Genomic DNA, 20,603 nt, shown 5'->3' on the forward strand with positions numbered 1-20,603 from the left:
TTCTAGGCCATCAGACTGAATACGGTACTGAAAGAAGAAGGGAAGTTGTAATAATTCATAATAGAAAAGATTATCTTCAGTACGAATGTGTGAAGGAACTGCCTCTAGGGGATTGTTTCAGATGGGATAGCTGTTTTTTACCCTTGTAATTCTGGGAAGTAAAATAATGCTTCAAAAAGTGCTGAATGGCTGTGGTTTTCAAATTACTTTAACTATAAAGCATCCAGTCAGATGTCCAAAGTGATTAAAATGTAGATGTCATGACACCTATTAAGACTGATAATTTTCTGTTTGACTGTCTCCCTGCTACACAGAGAGACATCTTAAGACTGGAACTTGTTGAAGTCTACAAGCTGTGGTGAGATACCTCTGGTAGCCCGTTAAGAAAAGTGAGGAAAAGAGCAGCAGCAAGATGATGGGATACTCAGTCCAGTCTTTCCAGAGTAAGATACTCTTCTAAAGGGGGAAACTTCCACCAGTTAAAGCTGGGGGACACTCAGTTGGGAAAAAAAAATCCCCAAACCACTCCTTTTTTATTTTTTTCTTCACCACAGTTCTGATTCTGCCTGAACTAGAATCTTAAAGATCAACTAGTCCCAGCCTCTCCCTGCCATGAGCAGGGATCCCTCCCAGTAGATCAGGCTCATCAAGGCCTTGTCCAACCTGGCAGCTGTATTAGAACTATCATTGCAATTTCACTATTGCTTTTACTTGAGTCAAATAGTAAATTTATAAAAGGAATACAGTTTTCACTTGTTTGTCTTTGAGAATATAGTTAACTGACCTAATTATGAAATTTAAATGTTTTTCTTACAGCTATTGCTCCTTAAAGCTTTTTAAGATGATGCAGCCTAAATAGAGCCAGTCAGAAACTTTGAGGAGGAAATACATTTCTTAATGAGGAAACCAATTAACTATTTTAATAAAAATCAGCTGTTGAAATGGGAAATTTAAAAAAGAAAAAGAAAATACACACGCACACACACACACACACACACACTTCTCCATACACAGATGATTTTGAAACAATCTGCTTTCAGGGTGAGATGTTTCAAATGACAATAATTTTTTTTTTTTTTTTTTTTTTTCCACACACTTGGCTTCTGGAAGAAAAAAGCCCCAAACAACTGATTTCTCATTCAGATCTAGGATAAATTGTCAAAATGTCAGATACTACTGTGAGATGGTAAAATGCCAGTTCTACCTGCAAACAGACACACGGTTCCCTCTTCTTCCTGCAGTGGTTCACGTGAGCCCTGATGTCACACCTCCCTCGTTTTCCTCGTGGCTGTAAAGCAGTAAGCCCACAGATGTGAAGCTAACAGTGCCGATGTCACCGTGAGGGTTCAAAATGGAATTACGTGTATGAATTTAGTCTGGTTGACTGTGTAGTCACTGAAGCATCCGAAGAGTCTGTACAAAGCACAGGCTTCGTAACCTTTGGTGGGATTTCATGCATTGGCCACATCTCTACCCAAATGAATGATGGACCATATGGTTTCTGGCTGCCTTTAGCTCTTTTGGATCTTCTTTGCCTGTAGTTGTACCAAACCTGGTGAATCATTTCTTTGAAAGGTCGTGTAGTCAAAGTGTAGAGAAGAGGATTCAAAGCACTATTTATTGGCAGTATAAAAATCACCACCCAAGAAGTTATGGTACCTTAGGGAGGGAAAAGAAAGGCAGCTGTAATATGCATTCCAGTGTTTGCACTCTTTAGTTAACATAAGCACTTGATGCCAACACAGCGTAGCTTCTTGGTGAGAGGGGGAGGTTGTATGTTCTTAGGCTGAGCTCCTGGCACAACAGGTGCTTTTCTTTTTCTTCTTGCTGTTACACTTGCATGGCCTCCTATCTCTATTTCCAGGACTCCCTGCAAAAGCTGACATTGTTCTCTCAGTAGTTCCAGTTATCTCTCTTCTCTATGCTGTAGCTTCCTATTTGCCCTGACAGACTTCTTGTTCTGGCTGAGCCCCTTTTTCTTGCCCCAAAACTTTTTGTCTCTGCTTTGCTCCCTGTCTCTTCCTGTGATGTCTGATCCCTATCCTCTTCCCATGATTGATGACATGCAGTCCTAATGACGCCCCTGATGTTCTGTCCTCCTTCAAAACAGTATCCTCCATTCCCTGTATCCCCTCAGAGCCTGGTTTTCTGTTCTGCACCAGGACTTCTCCATTCCTCCCCTGAAAAAGAGCATTGTATACATCCTCCTTATTCCTTCTTTTCCTGTTGGTAAGAGTTTCTGTGTTTGCTGTCCACCTATGTTAAGTCTGTGCATTTTTACAACATCCCCTTCTCATCCTTTATTGTTTGGGAGATAAGTTACCTGAGGGGCAGGTGGAGAAGGAACAGGATTAAAATGCTGAAAGATGTCAGTGGGTGCCCTCTGTTGCATTGTTTGACTTACAAAACTGTTAAAGAACTGTTCCAAGAGGCACGGAAAACTTCATTGACTCTCCTTGCCTGACACCCCTCCTTGCCCCTCTCCAGTTTTACAACTTTGTTGCACTATCAAGACATTCCTGTTGACTCTCATCATATTGGCTACAGTTTTGGAAACAAGCAGGTGCTAGGTTCTAAAGCTGTCACAATGTATCACCAACAAAAACCAAAAGCTATCAAAAGAGGTTTACAGCTTGCGTAAATGCAGGCAGCTAGCTGTCACGTGTAGTTTCATGAAACGAGTAATTACTGTTTAATCTGGTTTATCTATCACAGAACACTAATTTGCTGAATCCAAGATCACCCTGTGATTCAGCAAGATTTCTTCAAGGTTTCCTGACTTATAATCCACCTGCTTCTACCTGTGGCAATATTTTCTTTCAAATATCTTAGGCGGTTTGATAGCTTCTTGAAGTAGCATTTAAGATTTAAAATAACTGAATATTTGACATAACCAGTGTAACTTCCAGACCTTTGAAAAGGAAGTCCAGACTTTGAAAAGCTCCACTCCCAACCCTCTGGTCAGCACATAACGCAAAATCCTGTGAGCTAAAACATTTTCTTGCCAACATAATATTTTGACATACATCTGTACACTGAGTCTGAATCGGCTGTTGCTGATCTGTTCACACTCACATGTCCTCTCTAACAGGGTTTACAAGCCCCACACAAAGAGACTTTTTTTCTGGCATGTACTGGTATTGAAAAGTGAAGGAAAAAATTAAGGTGCAATATTAATCTCTTAGGTTACACTACTTTTACATGGGAATATACTCACAGCATGAAGAAGACAAGCAGAGCTTTATGTAACTTAATGATTTGAACTATAAATACCAGCTTGTAAAATAAAGTTATTTCAGAATAAGGTACATTATTAAATCAAGATAGGAAACACTATATTGTCCTGAGTTGTTTAGGCAATAGAACTAGCAAAAGTCATAAGATGAGAAAAGCCAGTGCAACTCAGCCTTGATTTTCAGGTGTATTTTCTATGCTTTATAGATACTGTATGCAGACAGACTTGAATGATTTGAACTTTGGAGTTTTTTATGTAAGTCAAAGGTGGCTAATCTTTGATGATTATAGTAATATAGTTCAATTAAAGAACAAAACTATATAGTTCATTGTATTGTTTGCACATAAATATAGATATGGAACATGAAGTTAATTTCAGCAATATAGTTCATTTCATTAAACTCTTTTTCTTCTGAAGTAGAAGAAACACTTCATGCTGGCACTGTTGAAACAGCCTCACAAAAGAAAGGACATACCTGGTATTTCTACTCGAAGTAAAGAAAGGAGTTTCAAGACAAAAATAGGTATCCAACATAGTGCATCAGTAAATACAATGAAGAAAAAACGTTTAGCAAGGATCATCTCTTTTTTAATATGATTCCGAATTTCAGTAGCCATAATAGCTGTCTGGTGAACACTGTAGAACATACTCCCATAGGAAAACACAATGATGATAAAAGCTGCCAAGTTTACACCTGTTTAAAAGTTAAAATTAATCATAATTTAAAAGCATAATGGCAATTCTACATCACCTATTTGCAGTCTGGGTAGAAGAATATTTCATCTAAACGTTTAGTCCCATGGAATTAAGTGGCCAGAAAATCTGAGTCTGTCCTCAACTGAAGACTGAATTTTTGCCTCTACTCAGGTATTGATTTTATTCACTGATAACTGGCAAATGACTGCTATCTGGTTAAAACCAAATATTTCTCTGGTCTTACTATTTCTCTACTTCCCTAACAAAGGCTGTTAATTCAAGAACATAATGGTCAATAATTTCTTTCTCCTTTCTCAGTCCTTCATGCATTTTAAGATAGGGGGGTACACATCTCATACAGTAAAATATTCATACTGGAAATAGTCTTTAAATGGTTGCTGGAGCATCTAAATCCAAGGAGGTGTGAACATCACAGCTATCTTATTTGTTTGGAATCTTGGTTCTTTTGCAGCTCTAATAGTATATAAAGAAGAAATGCAACTTACCTAAGAAAATTACAACAGAATATATCTGACTTCCTGAACTTTCCGATTGTTCTGAATGAAGAGGAAAACAGACGCCATTGGTGCCATAGTAGTTCCTGAAAAATTCCTTATTGCTCAGTGGGATAAAAGCAACAGCAAACCCGATTATCCAGATAAGAACCAAAATGGAAATTGTCCTGCATTTTCTGGGCTTCAAACACCTAAAAGGATAAACTATGCAGATGTATTTTTCCAAAGTCAGATAAGTCAACAGTAAGACTGACACCTCTGTAGACAGAATAGCCAGCGATCCAACCAACTGACAGTGAATACTGTCCATCCACAACTGAGCGTGCTTGTTGTATTCTCCACGATATTTAAGATCAAAAGCTCCAATCACAAATAAATATATTCCCATCAGACAGTCAGCACCTGTGGGCACAGTGCTTAACATCATTATTTACACATCTGAATTTCCCGTTCTCTCTGTATATGTATATTGGAAAACAGACACACACACACACACATGCACACACATGTATATATATGAGTACATACAAGTTAGCCAATACATAGATATTAAATCAATATTGCATCTCGAATGCTATTATGAATTACAATTAAGGCAGTAAAATTTTAGAGAACTTTTTTTGTTTTTTGGTTTTCCTTTTCATTTGGACTGACAGTCTATGTTTCATACCTGTTTCTATTTTTTAAAGCTCTGGTAAAATTGGTTTGCAAATAGAAAAAGATACAGCTGTATTTATAGAAATATTCTTGCAAACCTTTTTTATTAGGTCTTATTTCTTTATTTATTTCTATATTAACATTTGGCTTAAGATAATTTTCTTTGAATAGGTGTCTTGGGGTCCAAGACAAACCGGAACAATAAGCCATCCACTGGATTCAAAGTTTGTTTTTTCCACCTTATGCTAGTTCAAAACTCATGTGCAAAGGCTAGTCTAGTCTATGACAAGACTAAGACTAGTAAGGGAAGATGACCTGTCAACACAGAACTGAAGGCTTCCTGGCTATTTTGCTAAAAATTTTGCCTAGTGTTCAGATTGTTTCTATGGGAAAAATAAAGTTTCAAAATCAGTGACATGATGTATTTAGAAATGTTGCAATGATTTTATACAAGGTTGACAACTACCTTTCAAAATGCGTCTAATTGTGTTTGTGCAGTACTTATAGACTCTCCTGTATTGAGAGACTCTGGATTGTAGTGACTGTACTGCCAAGTAGTTCATCCATAAACTTGTCTTGCTTTCAGGACTAAAATGAAAAAAAACCACCCCAAGTCCTAGTATTGGGGAGCTAGGATAGATTAATTTTATATATTTGCATAAGCAACCTTTTGCTTGTGCAAAAAATAGACCTTTTGAACACAATAATTACATGCAGATATTGCTACTTACTGACAAATGCATGATACAATAGAGGTTTGTGGGAATTTGAAATATTGGAATTTTATTTCTTCTTGCTGAAGAAAGTGGGAATTTGACAGAATTCCCACAGCATGAAAATCAAACATGAAACCTTTGGAATACACCACCTGCCAAAGGCAGCATTTAATGACACCGCCTGGTATATAGGGCAGAGCATTTTTTATTGTCATTTGCAACATCAAGAAAGTACAGTTAATTCAATGCTGGAAATATGTCACTGTACTATAATAACAAATATCACACACACTACAAGCAGACTAAAAAGATATTTTTCTAGGCATGGAGTACTCACAGCAGAGAGACATTATGGAGATGGCGTGCAGCTTATTCTCCGATCTGATATAGGGCCTCATGCAGATAACAAAAATGTTTCCAAAGCAGGTGATGGCAGACACAACCCAGACAAACACTCTCTGTATGATGCTAGCTAAAAGATTCTCGAGGGAGGAAATTCCATCAGTGTTGGGTTTACAGCTGCGCACGTGAGGAGCATACCCACAGTACTGGAATTTCTTAAAATATCTGGTTGTGAGAAACAGGTAAGAGATCATTCTAGGTTAGTTGTCAGAATATCAAAACTCTCTAGTAACTACTCAGAAAACATATTCTGAAAGAAGAAAAATTAATTGAAAATTGTCAAAATTCCACAACTGCGTACATGCTGCTTTTCCCACACCTTTGTTTTCAATTATCCAGTATTCCATAATTGTAAAATTCAGACCAAAAAAAGCAAACTAGAGTAATCTACTTACATGTGGGAAAGGTTTCTCAGGGGTCTGAACATTCTCCTCTGGATGTTTGCAATTTCAATACCCTCCAAGCTGCTGTAAAAGTATATTCTCAGTAAAAGGCCACAGAAACTCAGCAGTAAAAAACCAAATTTTATGAGCATTTAGTTGTGATTTTATGGTTATAGGAAACTAGAGAAGAACTTTAATTGCATCTAATCTGTCATCCCTTTGAAACTCAGAAAGTCTGAGTAAAGTCTAAAGTGGAATGAAAGGAATTGCAAATAATTTTAATAAACTCACTGTTCATCCAGATTCATGACCAACTCTTTTAGTGCTGCTCTCAGTCATGAGAATTCACGAATCTCTGATTAATATGTCGCCCTTTCAAATTACTATTCTACTGATGTTCTTTCATCATCTCTGGGGAAATAATAACTTGTTCTAGTAGTAATATTTTTACATATCTCTTCTGTCTTTTATCCAAGGGAGTGCTTTACTAGACAAACAAACCAACCCAGGAACTCAGTCTTCATTACGTCAAGAGCAGCAGGAAGTTGAGACACAGAATACAGCATGTGAGAGAAAATGCTGGCTTTCTTTTGACACACAGGTGGGATTCCTTATTTTAAATTTATATATATATATATATATATATATATATAAAGCAGCAATATTGTTTTCCCTGCAGTGCTAGACCTATAAGGTTTAACTCTGTAAGATGTTCTTTTAGAACTTCAGGTTCTGTATCCTTCCAGTCCATCCCATTCACTGGTTGGAGGTGCAGCCGGTCAGAGGTCTTTGGTTCTGCTTGTGGGAAGCCTTATGATTGTTCAAAGCTTTGAATGTAATACTCATGTGAGTTCTGAACACATTTAGGGAAAAACGGAGAAAAGTACAGGCTTAGTGGTTAGTTGATGTGGGTTAGTGGGCAGTTTTGCTGGCAGACATGAAAAAGCCCCAACATGGAAATGTGCTAGTTTTATTTAAGTGCTGCAAGGAATCCTGGGGAATGCTTTCCCCAACTGTTTTCACTATTTCAGACATATGAAGAGGGAACTGGTGTTCTACAAACTGCCAACATACAGCTGCCTATAGATCTATCTCAAGATTTAACAGTTTTTTAAACTAAAAACATGGAAGTCCATGATCACTGAGTTCTATGAGTTCTTTGGTGTTAAATAATAGATAAATGGATAAAATCATGCTTTAGTTTGACTGTAAGGAGGTAATTGGTTATTATTTTCTGTTCTCAGCTGCTTATTTTCATGACAATTACACAGATTTAGTATTTTCAGTTCACTAGCCATTTACCAAATTCAGCTGAATTTGGCCAGGAGGCTAAATCACTGTAAGAAAGCTGGTATGATCAACAAAGGTGTGTGTACTGCTGGCTACAGCTCAGGGGTCAGATCATAAACTCCTAGTGCACTTCTGTCCAAGGAAACATCTGGTTTTTAATCTCCACAACCAGTTTTAGCGGGGCCTGTTGCTATAGGAGATGGGGTGATGGTTTAAAACGAAAAAATTGTAGATTTAGACTAGATATTAGGAAGAAATTTTTTATGATGAGGTGGTGAAACACTGGAATAAGTGGTCCAGAGAGGTGGTAGATACTTCATCCCTGGAAGCATTCCAGGTCAGGTTGGACAGAGCTCTGAGCAACATGATCTAGTTGAAGATGTCCCTGCTCATTGCAGGGGAGTTGAACTATATTTTAAAGTTCACTTCCAAAACAAACTATTCTATGATTTTGAAGTGATGTCTGACAAGAACCTACGCTGTGCTCTACACCAAGCTGGTTACCTCAGATGTGAAGTGACCAGTAAAGATGTACTTAAATCTACTGCTGGATAATTTCAGATTTGCAAGATTGTTGCTGCACTGTCTCACAGTTTTAGGAGGAGCTTTGCTGGCAGAATTCAAGTTAGAGCTGCTGTGTTAGTGCACCTGCAAAAACTCCCCATAAACTCTTCAGGAGCAATTTCTTAAAAAACAAATTCTGGACCATGTCCTACTGAGGGAGATGTGCATAATCAGAAAGAAAACATAGCTAAAATATAAAAACTTGATACTTACAGGGATTTGAGTTTAATTAGGAAATCAAACTGGTCTATTTGTATTTTCTTGATGGGGTTGTAAGAAAGGTTCCTGTAAATAAAACAAGTGACTTTGGCCACATTCCTTAAAGCTTGTTCCAAAACCAAAGGCAATCTACATAACCCATTTACTTTACTAGTACTGTAGGAGTGACTTGTACACCTGGCAGTTACAACTACAAATGGTAACAATCATTTAGTGTTTTTTAACTTCCTAAGCCAGTGGAAAGAATCATCAGATGCTTCACAAGTGTGCTATTGCCATGTACACACACACACACAACCGCCCCTCCCAGCCTGATGCCTAAAGGTTTTGACTACAGAAATATTTAGTTGTTAAACTCTCCAGACCTGTCTTATTAAGTAAAAGAACCTAGCTGAACTGCATGCATTTAGAAATAAATTACACTTGATTTTGGGTGTGAGTTCAAGCACAGAGACAAGTTAGAATGTAAAAATAGCATTATATGCTGCCACTCTGTGCAAGAGTGTTTCTAGGTACATCCCCTTTTACTTCTCCACATAACTTTTCTTTATTGTAATTAAAATGCACAAACTCAATAAATGCAGCTGTACACACTTCGCTTCCCCAATGTACGTGTTGGATCCCAATAATGCTGGAAAATCCACAAAATAAGTTATTCCTGTATTTGAGTACTACCTCCTCTCCTCCAGAGATCTTCAATGTTGTGACTAGTGTCTCCTTCAGATTATGCAAGAAAGACTGGGACTTTCCAACAGCAGCATTTGAAAATTTGCCTATGTATGTGTAATGGGAAAAAGAGAAACTGTCTGGTTTTATATTACCTTGTGCTTTTTTGGAACTCTTTCAGGAACAAAACAGTTGTAAACAAGGCATCTGTATGATGCTCTTATGAGTTTATGATCTGTTTTTAGAGTTCAATCCTGATATCACATTAAACATTCCCATCAAATTATTAATTTCTCATTATATATATCTAGCATAGCTCATTTTGTGTGTATTAACAAGATCTAGAAAAAGGTAGAATTTGAACATGCTGTCTTTTGGGACATGAAAATGCACATCTTTTACAAAATTACTCTGGACAAAATGCTATATAGAATTGCTTTTGGCATAAGTGTTTTTTAGGCAGAACTTAAATGATGCATACAAACAAATGTGCTCTTCTCTTTCCTGGCACATATGACTGAAAGCATCCTATGAAATGAGAAATATACAGTTATATATAATATTAACCAAGAATCCTTACAGTTGTGAAAGCTCCTTTAGTTCTTTAAATATGTATGGAGGAAGTGATTCAATCTTGTTGCTAGCCAAGTCTCTGCAGAAACAGATAGGATACAGTAAGTCCTTACTACACAGTAATTTTACTGAATAGTTTTGCAGTTTCAGTATACACAATTTTATTTGCCAAATAGGATATTATTTATTCTATATGTTATCAGAAACCTGAACTATAAAAGAATGATGTTAAAACAAGGTGAGAAGCTAGATCTAGCAGATCTCTCTTTGTCTCATTAGTTATACCATTAGATACATAATTTATTGCTATTTTATTTCCAACAAAAAGAAAGTAAAACACCATTATTTTGGCCGGTAGAAGCTTAGAAATTAATTAAACATATTGTTTCATGATGGGAATTCTTCCACATGGGCTAAACAGCACATCTTTGCCTTGGTTTTTTGCCTCTACCTTTCACCGTACTTTCAGTATGCATAAATCCTAACAACACAGGAGTAAAATTCTCAGTCCAACCAAAACTGCCAAACTAGTCTAAAAGACACTGAAGGCACACATGCACCTAACTGTGGTGATGCAAGGTTAAATAATATTATTCTATTCAGGGAACATAATGATCCTGTGAGCAGAAGCCCCATTATGACTGATACAGACTATGTCCTTTATTGACTATTTCTTCCGCATTCAATATATATTAAAAAAAACACCCTAAGGAAGGATGCCATCTCCTGAGCATGTTACATGAAACAGAATTAATGATGAATGATATTTCCAATATAAATCACAAAATTCTGTGACTTGTACAAATAAGAGAAGAGATCTACTCACAATTCATCTAACATCTGGAGAGAAGAAAAGCTGTTTTCATTTAGGGAGCTGATTTTATTTCGTCTCATCACCCTGAAAGAATAAAACAAACTTATGTTGCTTCTTCTTGATATCTATTTGATTTTGGAGAGAAGATTTTACATAAACTTTAAAAGTTCTCTGTTCTCTGAATCTTCAAATATTTGCCCAATTCCATTAACAAGTTAATTGCATCTAGAGGTTTGCCATTTTATTATTTGGTAAATAACTTTTTTTGCCTATACATCCTATACACACATGTACTTCTGCATATATATGTATATATATATTTATATACACACATAGACCCATGGTAGGCTGGTGTACAGTGACTGAGGGTCAATTAAAGGGAAGATTAAGTGGCCTGGAAGGCTTGTGACCTAACCATATCTCAGACACAGGCACATGGTTGTGCAACTTTTCATTCACCCTTATTGCACCTGCCACTGGGCTTATTCCTTAAATGAACAACCTGGATTTTAAGAACTATGAGAAAACCAAGAGTATGGGACCTGCAGAAGAGTTAAAAATTGAAAGTGACACACACCATGGAGCCTACTAATCTACCAAAAAGTAGAAGGGATTTTCTGAAGATGGTTACATCATCACTGAAGAAACTTTGGAGAAAATTCTAAAATTGATGAGCCAGCCAACCCACCAGCCAATCAAAATAAGCAACAAGCTATATGTTTTGTATGTTTGCTGGTTCTCATTATGAGATATTTGACTCCAAGAAGAAGGTTATAATGAAAATTTCTAAATCTTAGTATTAACCAAAATCTCTTCAGTCAAGTTTAGTTACATAATTCAATGTGGAACTTTGCTATAAAATGTAAACAGTGGTTATTCTGTGTGGTGCTCACTTCAAACATTTTAATTTAATATCCTCAAGAGATAAATAGCCATAATACTCAGGCAACTTTTATATTAGCTGTAATGAATCACTTGGCTGTTCAGTATAAGCACATCTCACTCTGGCTAGCTAGCATATCCAATTACTTACAGAACAGTTAGAGTGCTGCAGGAGATGAAAGTGGCATTTCTCACATGATGGATATGGTTGCCTTCAAGGTCTCTGAGATATAAAAGAACCCCATCAATCATTGAAAATAAACACAGGCACTTATTCTAAGGTAATTGAAGAAAAATAGGCACTTATTCTAAGGTAATTTAAGAAAAATACAACCAGAACTTCTTGCCTACACAGAAGAGAGTGGGAGGCAGACATGTAATACTTCTGCACACTTAACTGATGGCTTCAGACCACTAGCCCTGCAGTGACCCAGCAGGCACTCTGCAGGATCCAGCACCCCATTAGAAAAAGTGGCATGGAAGTGCCATTCAAAGACAAAAAGAAAATATTATTCTAGTGAAATAAGGTAGACTTACAGCCAGTTTAATCTTGGCATATATTGGCAAAGAGGTTTATCAGGCAAACGAGCAAGAGAATTATTCATCATCTCTCTGAAAAAAAAAAAAAGAGGAATAGTACAGCTGGTTATATTTGTACAGTTATAGAAAAAATTAACATCTCTTATGCACTTCTGAAAAAAAAAATTCAGATCTTGAAAGTAGTATTATTTTCTTCAACTTCCACATATTTTCCCTGTGGCATCCTGTGCAGCAGTATCTTATCCTTAGCTTGCTAATTATCAGGAAAGATGTTTACTCCACTTCACTGCTATTAAAATGAAATGTAGCAAGCCAATACAAATCTACTATTCAGTCAGAACATGTAACTTCTCTGGGTGATGGGTGAAGTGGGATGTGGAGGCAGGTTTCCCTCTGGGATGAGGGGGAAGAGGGTTCCTCATCTTTCGGGCTGGAGAGGGCAGTGGCAGACCATAGAGAGGTCTTGGGGATGGGGGCTGTGCTGCTGCCAGGGGCAGGGACTGTGGGACCCCCTCGTGTCACTCCACGGCTCTGGAGGACACCTGGAACCCAGTGCTGCTGCTGCTGCCTCGACACTGCCCTCCCAGCGACACCTTTTATCATTTCCCCCACCCTTCTCCCTATACTTTTCCAGTCACTGCATACCCACTGCTGCCAAAATCCTCCTACTCCAGCACATTTTGCCTGGCATAAGGAAAAGCTGCAGGTTTACTGCCAGCACTCTGGGGTGAGCAAGAAGAGTTGGTGTAAAAAGGTTTTTATATGCATATGCCCTTCCTATTCTGTTCTTTTAAGTAACACTTTTTATCTTGTTTCATACTTACAGAAGAATAAGGGATTTGAGTCCATAGAACGTTAATGGATAGATCCGATTTATCCTGTTGTTTTCAATTATCCTATAAATTACAGCAAAATATGTATCAGATTGATAATTGACTTCAGTCTTAAAGAGATAATAAAAAGTAACAAGCTTCGCAGTGAATTTCTTCAAAAGTCCAGTCAAACTCCTTAAAAAAATTAACACACTATTCCTTGACAGGTTAAGATATTAATTGAATTAATTTCTTTTCAGAAGAAGTTAATTTAAAAAAAGTAACTTAGAAAACATCATTACTTTCAACTTAGAAAAAGTGTTTTCCTTTGAGGATTTTAAATCCTTTGATCAAGACATTTTGAATGGATTCTCAGTAAAAACAAAGCAGCACAATCTAACAGTATTCTGTGGCAATCCAACAGTCTCAAACATGCAGAAGAACGTAAGGTGTTATTTGCTTATTTTTAATAACTTTACTTAGTCAAAATCTGTCTGAAAAGCAGTCATAAACCAATATTTCAGGTTTTGACAGTAATTTTGTCTGGACATTTTAAGCACTATTTACAGGAAAAGACCTGCCCCAAAAATATCTATCTACTGTTTTATAGTAGTTAGGTTATTTAATATATTCATTTGAAACAAGTAATTAATAATAAACATTATTTATTATTGTTATAAGTCATCAACCATTGAAGCCACTAAGGCTCAAGAACTATTTTCTGCTCTCATCAAAACCAATTGCATTTTTATCTAGCACAGCGTTACAGGAGTTCCGCAGTTATTAACACGTGTAAAGCAAAGCTATGCACAAAAATGAAAGCAATCGAAATATTTATGTATTACTTTTTAAATTAATTATTTATTGAGTAAATAAACATAAAAATAAGAAAAACAACATACAGCCATTCAAGTCTGTGGAGGTCTGCAAAGACAAAAGGCTCCAAATTTGTTATCTTGTTGTTACTCAGGTATCTAAAACAAAGATGAATGAATGGAATGATTAATTAATGGCAGACACATGAAAATGAGTTTTAAGACTATTTCTTCCTTGATAATTTATCAGAATACTCCTATTTTTTTAATAATCATTATTTTTGACTATGTAATTTTCATGCCATTGAGAGCAAGGCAGGACTCTCTAGTAAGAATTTTAAGAGCAATTATGTAGAGCACTTTGTCTTATCTATAAGAAAGCACAGCCAGCTAAATATTTTCACTGTGTCATATTTTAGTCTCTTTCCAGTTTCCTTCTGTGGAGTGATTTGTTCCATGAAAGTTCCCAGGATCCCATTCAGTCTTTGTTAAGGATATTAGTCATAAATGTAGATACCAGAATAATGGAAAAAGAAAGGCTGAAAAGGAATGGGGAGGGGTACTATAAATGGTCTGGGAAGATAACAACAGCAGCTGTAATAACAGATAATCAATGGCATTTGTGTGATGGGAAGAATAAGAGGTACAACTTTTAAAAATTTTCCTTTTGAAAACATTGCAGTGAAAATTCTGAACCAAACAGTGCAATTTATGTGTTGTCTCTTTCACTGAGCGTTTCCCTTAAAAGTTAGAAGCACCTTTCAAAAAGCTGCTGCACAAAAAAGAAAAAAAGTGTTCCTTTCATCACCTATACTGGTTACTTTGAATTGCTTTTGTAAACCAAAACACAGTCTTAAAGAGTCTTCATCCACCACAAGCTCTCACTTTCATTTTACTCCTTCTTCATTTTCTTTGGCTTTCTGCAGGGTACCATACTGTCTCCTTCTTCCATTCTGAGGATTTGGGCAATAGGACTCAAGTATGGAGCCAGCTTGTCTTTTCAAAGTACTGTCCTGCCAGATAAGCTTGCACATAGAGCTCATAATTTGTCTTTGCTTTCTCAATTCAACCACTGAATTAAAGTTTTGGAAGTTCATAATATGGAATCAAATAGAGAGACACATCCTTAGTGACTGTCAGAGCTCTGCCTGCTGCTACCGAATACTTCAGTATTCTAAAAGCAGTACTCACAGTTTTGTCAGGTTGTATAAACCTTTAAAAGCACGTTCAGATATGACTCTGATTTTATTATTCTGAAGATACCTAGGAAGATACAAACCCAAAACAATTTATTCTCTAAACAAGCAAAGTTAAAGCAAACATAAGTAACCAATTAAAATCTATCGGCTAAACTGAATGCACATTTGATACTTTAAAAGAAGCTGTCAAAGTTATTACACCTTGAATTTGACAACAACCATTTCACAGCTATAGCTGCAAAGACTGCAGTTGTGTTTAAAGGAATTCACACACAGAGCAAAATTACAGAAATCATTCAAGTGGATGCTTGCCTTGCCAGAGATGAACAATGGAGTAATTCTTTGTGACATCCTTGATTAGGTCCTAACCGTGCAGTTCTCACCTCTGTGACCTGATCTCTGTGTTTACCCAGATCTCTGCTACAAGCAAAATTTTGCACAGTAAATGTCAAATTAAAATAATTTTTGACTTTGCCATTTTTAATGTCAGAGAGTTCTCAAGATGCTACATTTTAAAGAAAATATAATAAAAAGGTTAAGGAAATCTTACTAAACATCTGTATCTATTTTTAAAATTATTTTAAAATCTATTTTGATGAAATAATGAGTTGAAAAAAATATTATCAACTGCAAATATTAAATCCTTTTCAAATAATTTTAAAGTGTTACAATGTAATTCTCTGAATAATATTTAAACTTAAGTCCTTTAATTAAATTACACTTAATGAAGCATCTAGGTGCATTCCTGACAAACAGCAATAAGAAATCTGACTTTGGCTTTTACAAAATGGGCTTCTGTCAAACACTGGTCAAGATCTTTTGGAAAATGTAAAGTTATCTCTCAGAAGGGTGTGAAGTTGATATTAGAAACAAACATTTTGTACAGATAGGTATGGATGTATTTCTTTTAGTGAACACTTACCTTTCAAGACTTTAAGGGACATAATGGGACTTAGCTTTCAGAACGCAAGATGGTGCTGCAGCGCAGCAATTTCCCATTAGAGAACATTTTAAATTGGTGACATAGAAGCCCTGCATACTTAATTTTTAATTTCACTACTTCTATATCAAGAAAACTTGTTAAAGGCTATGATTTTTGAGCAGCATATATGTTACACTCTGGAAAACATAAGACAGTATTGTATTGCCATAATAATTTGACCCATTGGGCATTATCAAATCAGTACCAGACATAATTAGGAGTAAAACCACGTGCCATGGGAGTGAGCTTCCCATGATAATGGGAAGTCTGTGTTTCCAAACTTTGTTTCCAGAATAAATTGATAAAGTTACTTAAATTTATTTTGGCATATTACTGTTTATTATAAATGCAACATCCTTCAGACAAAATTAAAGTTTAGCATTTTTCTGGTATAAACCAGTTTATAAACAAAACCCATTAAATATGCAGAAAGTATGGTTTTGCAAAAACACAGATGGCAAATCAAGGTACTTGAGCCAAACAGGGTACACACGAGGTAGCAAAGGGTGAGACAAACCAGACTTTTGTTACTTAAATGTTAACTCTGTGTGTGTACATATGGGAGAAGGAAAGGATGAATATTTAAGGCACTAGGTAGGTATTTTATGTTACAGCACTCCCTTACAGATTTTTAAGATCTTGGTATTTCTTGAAAACATCAGCAGAAAGTTTCCTTAGCAGATTCCTCTGAAGAGACCTGTAGGAATGAATGCACACAGTAAAACTACTGTCCAAGGTGCCTACAGTGCTTTTGTTATTAAATAAGGGCAGCTCTCACACTGCTAAGTAACAAAAACAGCATGAAACCACCTGAATGTGCTACTTTTGTTTGTCTGTGTATTTGTATCTATTCAAACAGTAAGAAAAATACATTATAGTAAGAAAAACCCCATGTCCCCAGAAAAATGGGCAAAATAATAGTTAAACCTAAAAATTAAAAAGGTCTGAGTATAAACTACAGACTTATTTCAAACCTCAAATGCAGATAGAGCTTATGTCCCAGTTCATGCATCCCTATGTCCCAACTCCATTGGGGACACTTGAGTGTCCTGTCAAGAACAAAATTCCTTCAGGACATGGTTTGATTAGAAGAGAATTTAGCCTGAAAGCCAGCTGAACTTACTCACTGCTTTTTCTACAGCTACAGCTGGGTCAGTTTTGTTGAACTCTTTGTTGACCCTGAGCCAGCAGCCAGTTTAAAGAGATATTTGACATTCCACATCACTTTTCATCATGAAGAGTTGCAGTAATTGACTGTGGACCCAGCAAGGGGAACTTCAGCTACGTGTGAGACTGGTACCATATGGAAAGATCCGTAACCCTGATCTACAGATGAGATCCTCAGGTAAGGACATGGGATGCTGCTCCCTGCTCACCACACCTAAAACTGCTTCTCAAACAGCAATGTGAAAATCAAGTACACATCAACCATATTCCGGTCTCTTAAAAAAAAGTTTGGCTTACTCATACCTATCTGCATGATGACTCAGCCCACATAAAGTCCCTTGAAATAACAGCATATTCAGAGACATCAAACGAGAACTAAATAGATTTGCTCCAGCAGGGCATCCCACTGAGTTCAAGGTTACTGGCTTTATAGACAAGGACACAGACTAGGAATATTGGCAGGATCATAGAATAAGAAACAGGTTCTAAGCATTGCGTCTTAAAAGGAAGCATTTCTTTTGTAGATTTCCTTAGGTATACTGAAAGTCCTTGTAGCTCAAGCCACTGTTACAAACATGAAATGATCAGTTCACAGAGATTTTGGTTTCTTAATTTCTTTTCTCCACTTTTATGTAAGGAAAATCTGTACTTAAGATGTTAAAGTACTTGTTAACAGAGAGACACAGTGCTTCCCAAGCATCAGCTGATCATAGTTATAAGGCTGTAGTTGTGAAAAGATTGGAGGATTGACAGTCAAACCCGAACAGAGCAAGAGACCGTGTTACTTCTCTACTTACATTATGGTTATGTTTGAAGAGACTGATGGGACAGCACGTAATTTGGCATCATCACAGAAGATCTCCAGCCCTTGGCAGGTACACTCTGCTGGCACATCACCAGCCACTGCAAGAGAACAAGCACTTGGGGCAAAAGGTGGAATGTGTGGTGTGATGGGACGTGGAGAAAAGAAATACGGTATAAAAGAACAACGAGCACAAAGACAGACATAGCAGGCTCTGTTAAACACAATTAAGGCACATGGTTTTACAAAAGTGATTTAGACCTGGGAGGAATCTAACAATAAATATAAAGGGACACAAAAAATCATATTACCTCAGTGAAAGAGCTTGTGAAAGCTATTGAACCTTAGGCATGATATACAGGAAACTGGCACGGGTTTTTGCAGCGCTTCCTTAGATTATTCAGCACTCTTATATTACTAGAAGGAGCACAATTCTATGGGTGAAAATGGGTCAAGAATGGGAGTCTTTGATCATCATAGTAGCCAGCAGAATCAAAAACTCTGTACAAAGACCTGCATAAGTGGAGGGGGTTTGTAAATTTCATTTGGTTTTTAAAGAAGTGAACCGGGAGGAATGTTACCTTCATTTCACCCTGAAATATATGCCAGTTCCATGTTCTTTCCAGCGGTATCAGCATATACAGATAAACATTTATATTACCCTCCTAACTGGCATATGCTAATTGCAGTATGTTTGACACTTCTCTTACAGAAAATGAATCATCCTTAATGGAATTGAAATTAACTTCAAAATAACATTTGTTAATTTGACATATTAATTCTGTTTTACTGCAAGGGAAACTGCACTAAATTTCCTGATAAACATATATTTGCTCTGTATTTCTTTCTAGGAATCATCATTAATAACCACTCAAATAATATCTGTAATTACTTACAGCACTCAGGTGTCTTTGTCTGAAATGCATACAGAGATTTCAGTTTATTGTATTTGTCCTTTGTATAATGTTTATCAAATTGCAGCGACCATCCATTGTTGTCTTCTAATAAAAAAAACAAAAAACACACAGCATAAACAGACCACAAATGGAAGATATTAAAATAGAAATAGAAGGTATAAATGTCTTCACTTAATTTATTTGCATCAATTTTTATCTAATTAATATAGGTTCTTATTCCAGAGCATTAGATAACTTTATCTTTATACAGCTTCTCAGTCGTACATATCTACAAACAGTATGAGCTGCAGAGTAGCAACAGCTTATTATACCTTCAACAACAACATTTTCTATGACAGTCACAGAAAAATATAATTGTGACTTCAGAAATTTTTATTTACATAGGAGTCTTAAAATGAGAGGGAACCATATTTTCTGACCTCCTTAAACATTCAGGTTTGCTACTTTGTCAGGAAAGTTGGAATGATTACTATGACTCTGACTATCACAGCCTGTAAGTTCTTTCCTGAAAATCTAGATGAAGACCAAAGGAACACTGCTTTTCAAGAGAAGGAGGGACTTGGTGTAACATATGCAAGTCAGAGTGTTCATGTTAAGCTTAATGTGCATCTTAAACAAAGCATGATTCCATATTACCAGTTTGGTCACTGTGCACAGATGTACTGGAACTGAATTGTTTATGGTTATAACAGCAAAAATTTAAGAGCAAATCTTTCAATTCCTTCCAACAAATGGATACTTCTAGATATAGTGGTGCTAGAAATAACTACAGATCTGTTAGTTATTTGTTTCTTGGAAGTCTATTGTATATCTGAGATCCATAAATTAACTGATCAGGTAGCCGCTTTCAAAACTGGCTGGAAAGAGAACGGGAACTCGCCTTTAAAAGCTGTGAGTGGATTTTAGTTTTATTGCTTTGACTCTGACTTTAGTTTTCTTAATTTGAATCTGACTTCTCTTCAGCTTTGACAAGGCCCACACGATTTTAGTTTAAAGCATCGCTTTTCACGAACATGCAGCAGTAGCAGAAATGCTCCTTGGGATGGCACTCACTAGCTGGTGAGCCAAAGCATCTGTGACAATTGAAAGCAGCACACTGCAAGGATACCTACTGCCAAACAACATTTGTATGAGAACTCTCAGGAGGGCTCTGCCTTGCTAGTCATTACAGTCTTAGATTCACCTTTATGATGTACTGGCAATAGTCTTACCCTTGCAATTTTACAGGTTAATAGTTTAGGTATATTTAAATACAATTCCTCATGGACATTTCTCTATAAATCTTTATATTTAACTAAGCATTATTACTATATTGGCTTCAAAATAGGCAAGGAGAAATAAAAAATATTTACTTCTTTGCAACTTTTCCCATTCTGAAATGGCTTGTAATTTTTCATGTCACTTTACACATCAGTTGTTTTCTCAGACAGGCAGGGAAACTACCTTGAAAGCATCTCCTGAAACCTGGCTACAGATGAAGCTGTTTTTGAGAGATGCTTGTCTCTTTGCTGTCTAAGCTGAAAAGATCTGTTATATGTGCTGATTAATGATATTATGAAAGATTAAGTAACTTCAGGCAAACTATCCTTTATCTAGTTATTTGTTTGTTATGCATACATTGGAAAGATGAAAGATTCAAAGCAATCATAAGTGCCTGTCTTCAGAAATTGCTCCAGTGAGAGAAAAGACAGACATGATATGGCATTTAAGAACATTTTACTAACTTCCTCAAGAGCACCTACTCTGATCCATTAGCA

General features: G+C 36.5%; 1 protein-coding gene across 1 annotated transcript in view; it reads right to left on the minus strand.

Moving 5' to 3' along the window:
* Positions 1–1,357: 1,357 nt before the first annotated feature.
* Positions 1,358–20,603, minus strand: part of RXFP1 (relaxin family peptide receptor 1) — a gene marked incomplete at both ends in the record, with an annotated part of 47,286 nt that continues 28,040 nt past the window's right edge. The window contains 16 exons of the mRNA XM_082281417.1: positions 1,358–1,659; positions 3,711–3,929; positions 4,438–4,848; positions 6,157–6,386; positions 6,617–6,688; positions 8,672–8,743; positions 9,924–9,995; positions 10,743–10,814; positions 11,764–11,835; positions 12,150–12,224; positions 12,977–13,048; positions 13,867–13,938; positions 14,971–15,042; positions 16,586–16,657; positions 17,925–18,030; positions 18,826–18,930. Coding sequence (XP_082137543.1) covers positions 1,358–1,659; positions 3,711–3,929; positions 4,438–4,848; positions 6,157–6,386; positions 6,617–6,688; positions 8,672–8,743; positions 9,924–9,995; positions 10,743–10,814; positions 11,764–11,835; positions 12,150–12,224; positions 12,977–13,048; positions 13,867–13,938; positions 14,971–15,042; positions 16,586–16,657; positions 17,925–18,030; positions 18,826–18,930 — 2,096 coding nt within the window. The remainder of the gene's footprint in view (positions 1,660–3,710; positions 3,930–4,437; positions 4,849–6,156; positions 6,387–6,616; positions 6,689–8,671; positions 8,744–9,923; positions 9,996–10,742; positions 10,815–11,763; positions 11,836–12,149; positions 12,225–12,976; positions 13,049–13,866; positions 13,939–14,970; positions 15,043–16,585; positions 16,658–17,924; positions 18,031–18,825; positions 18,931–20,603) is intronic.

The sequence above is a fragment of the Coloeus monedula genome (assembly GCF_965178545.1).
Source record: "Coloeus monedula genome assembly, chromosome: 5".
Lineage (NCBI taxonomy): Eukaryota > Metazoa > Chordata > Aves > Passeriformes > Corvidae > Coloeus > Coloeus monedula.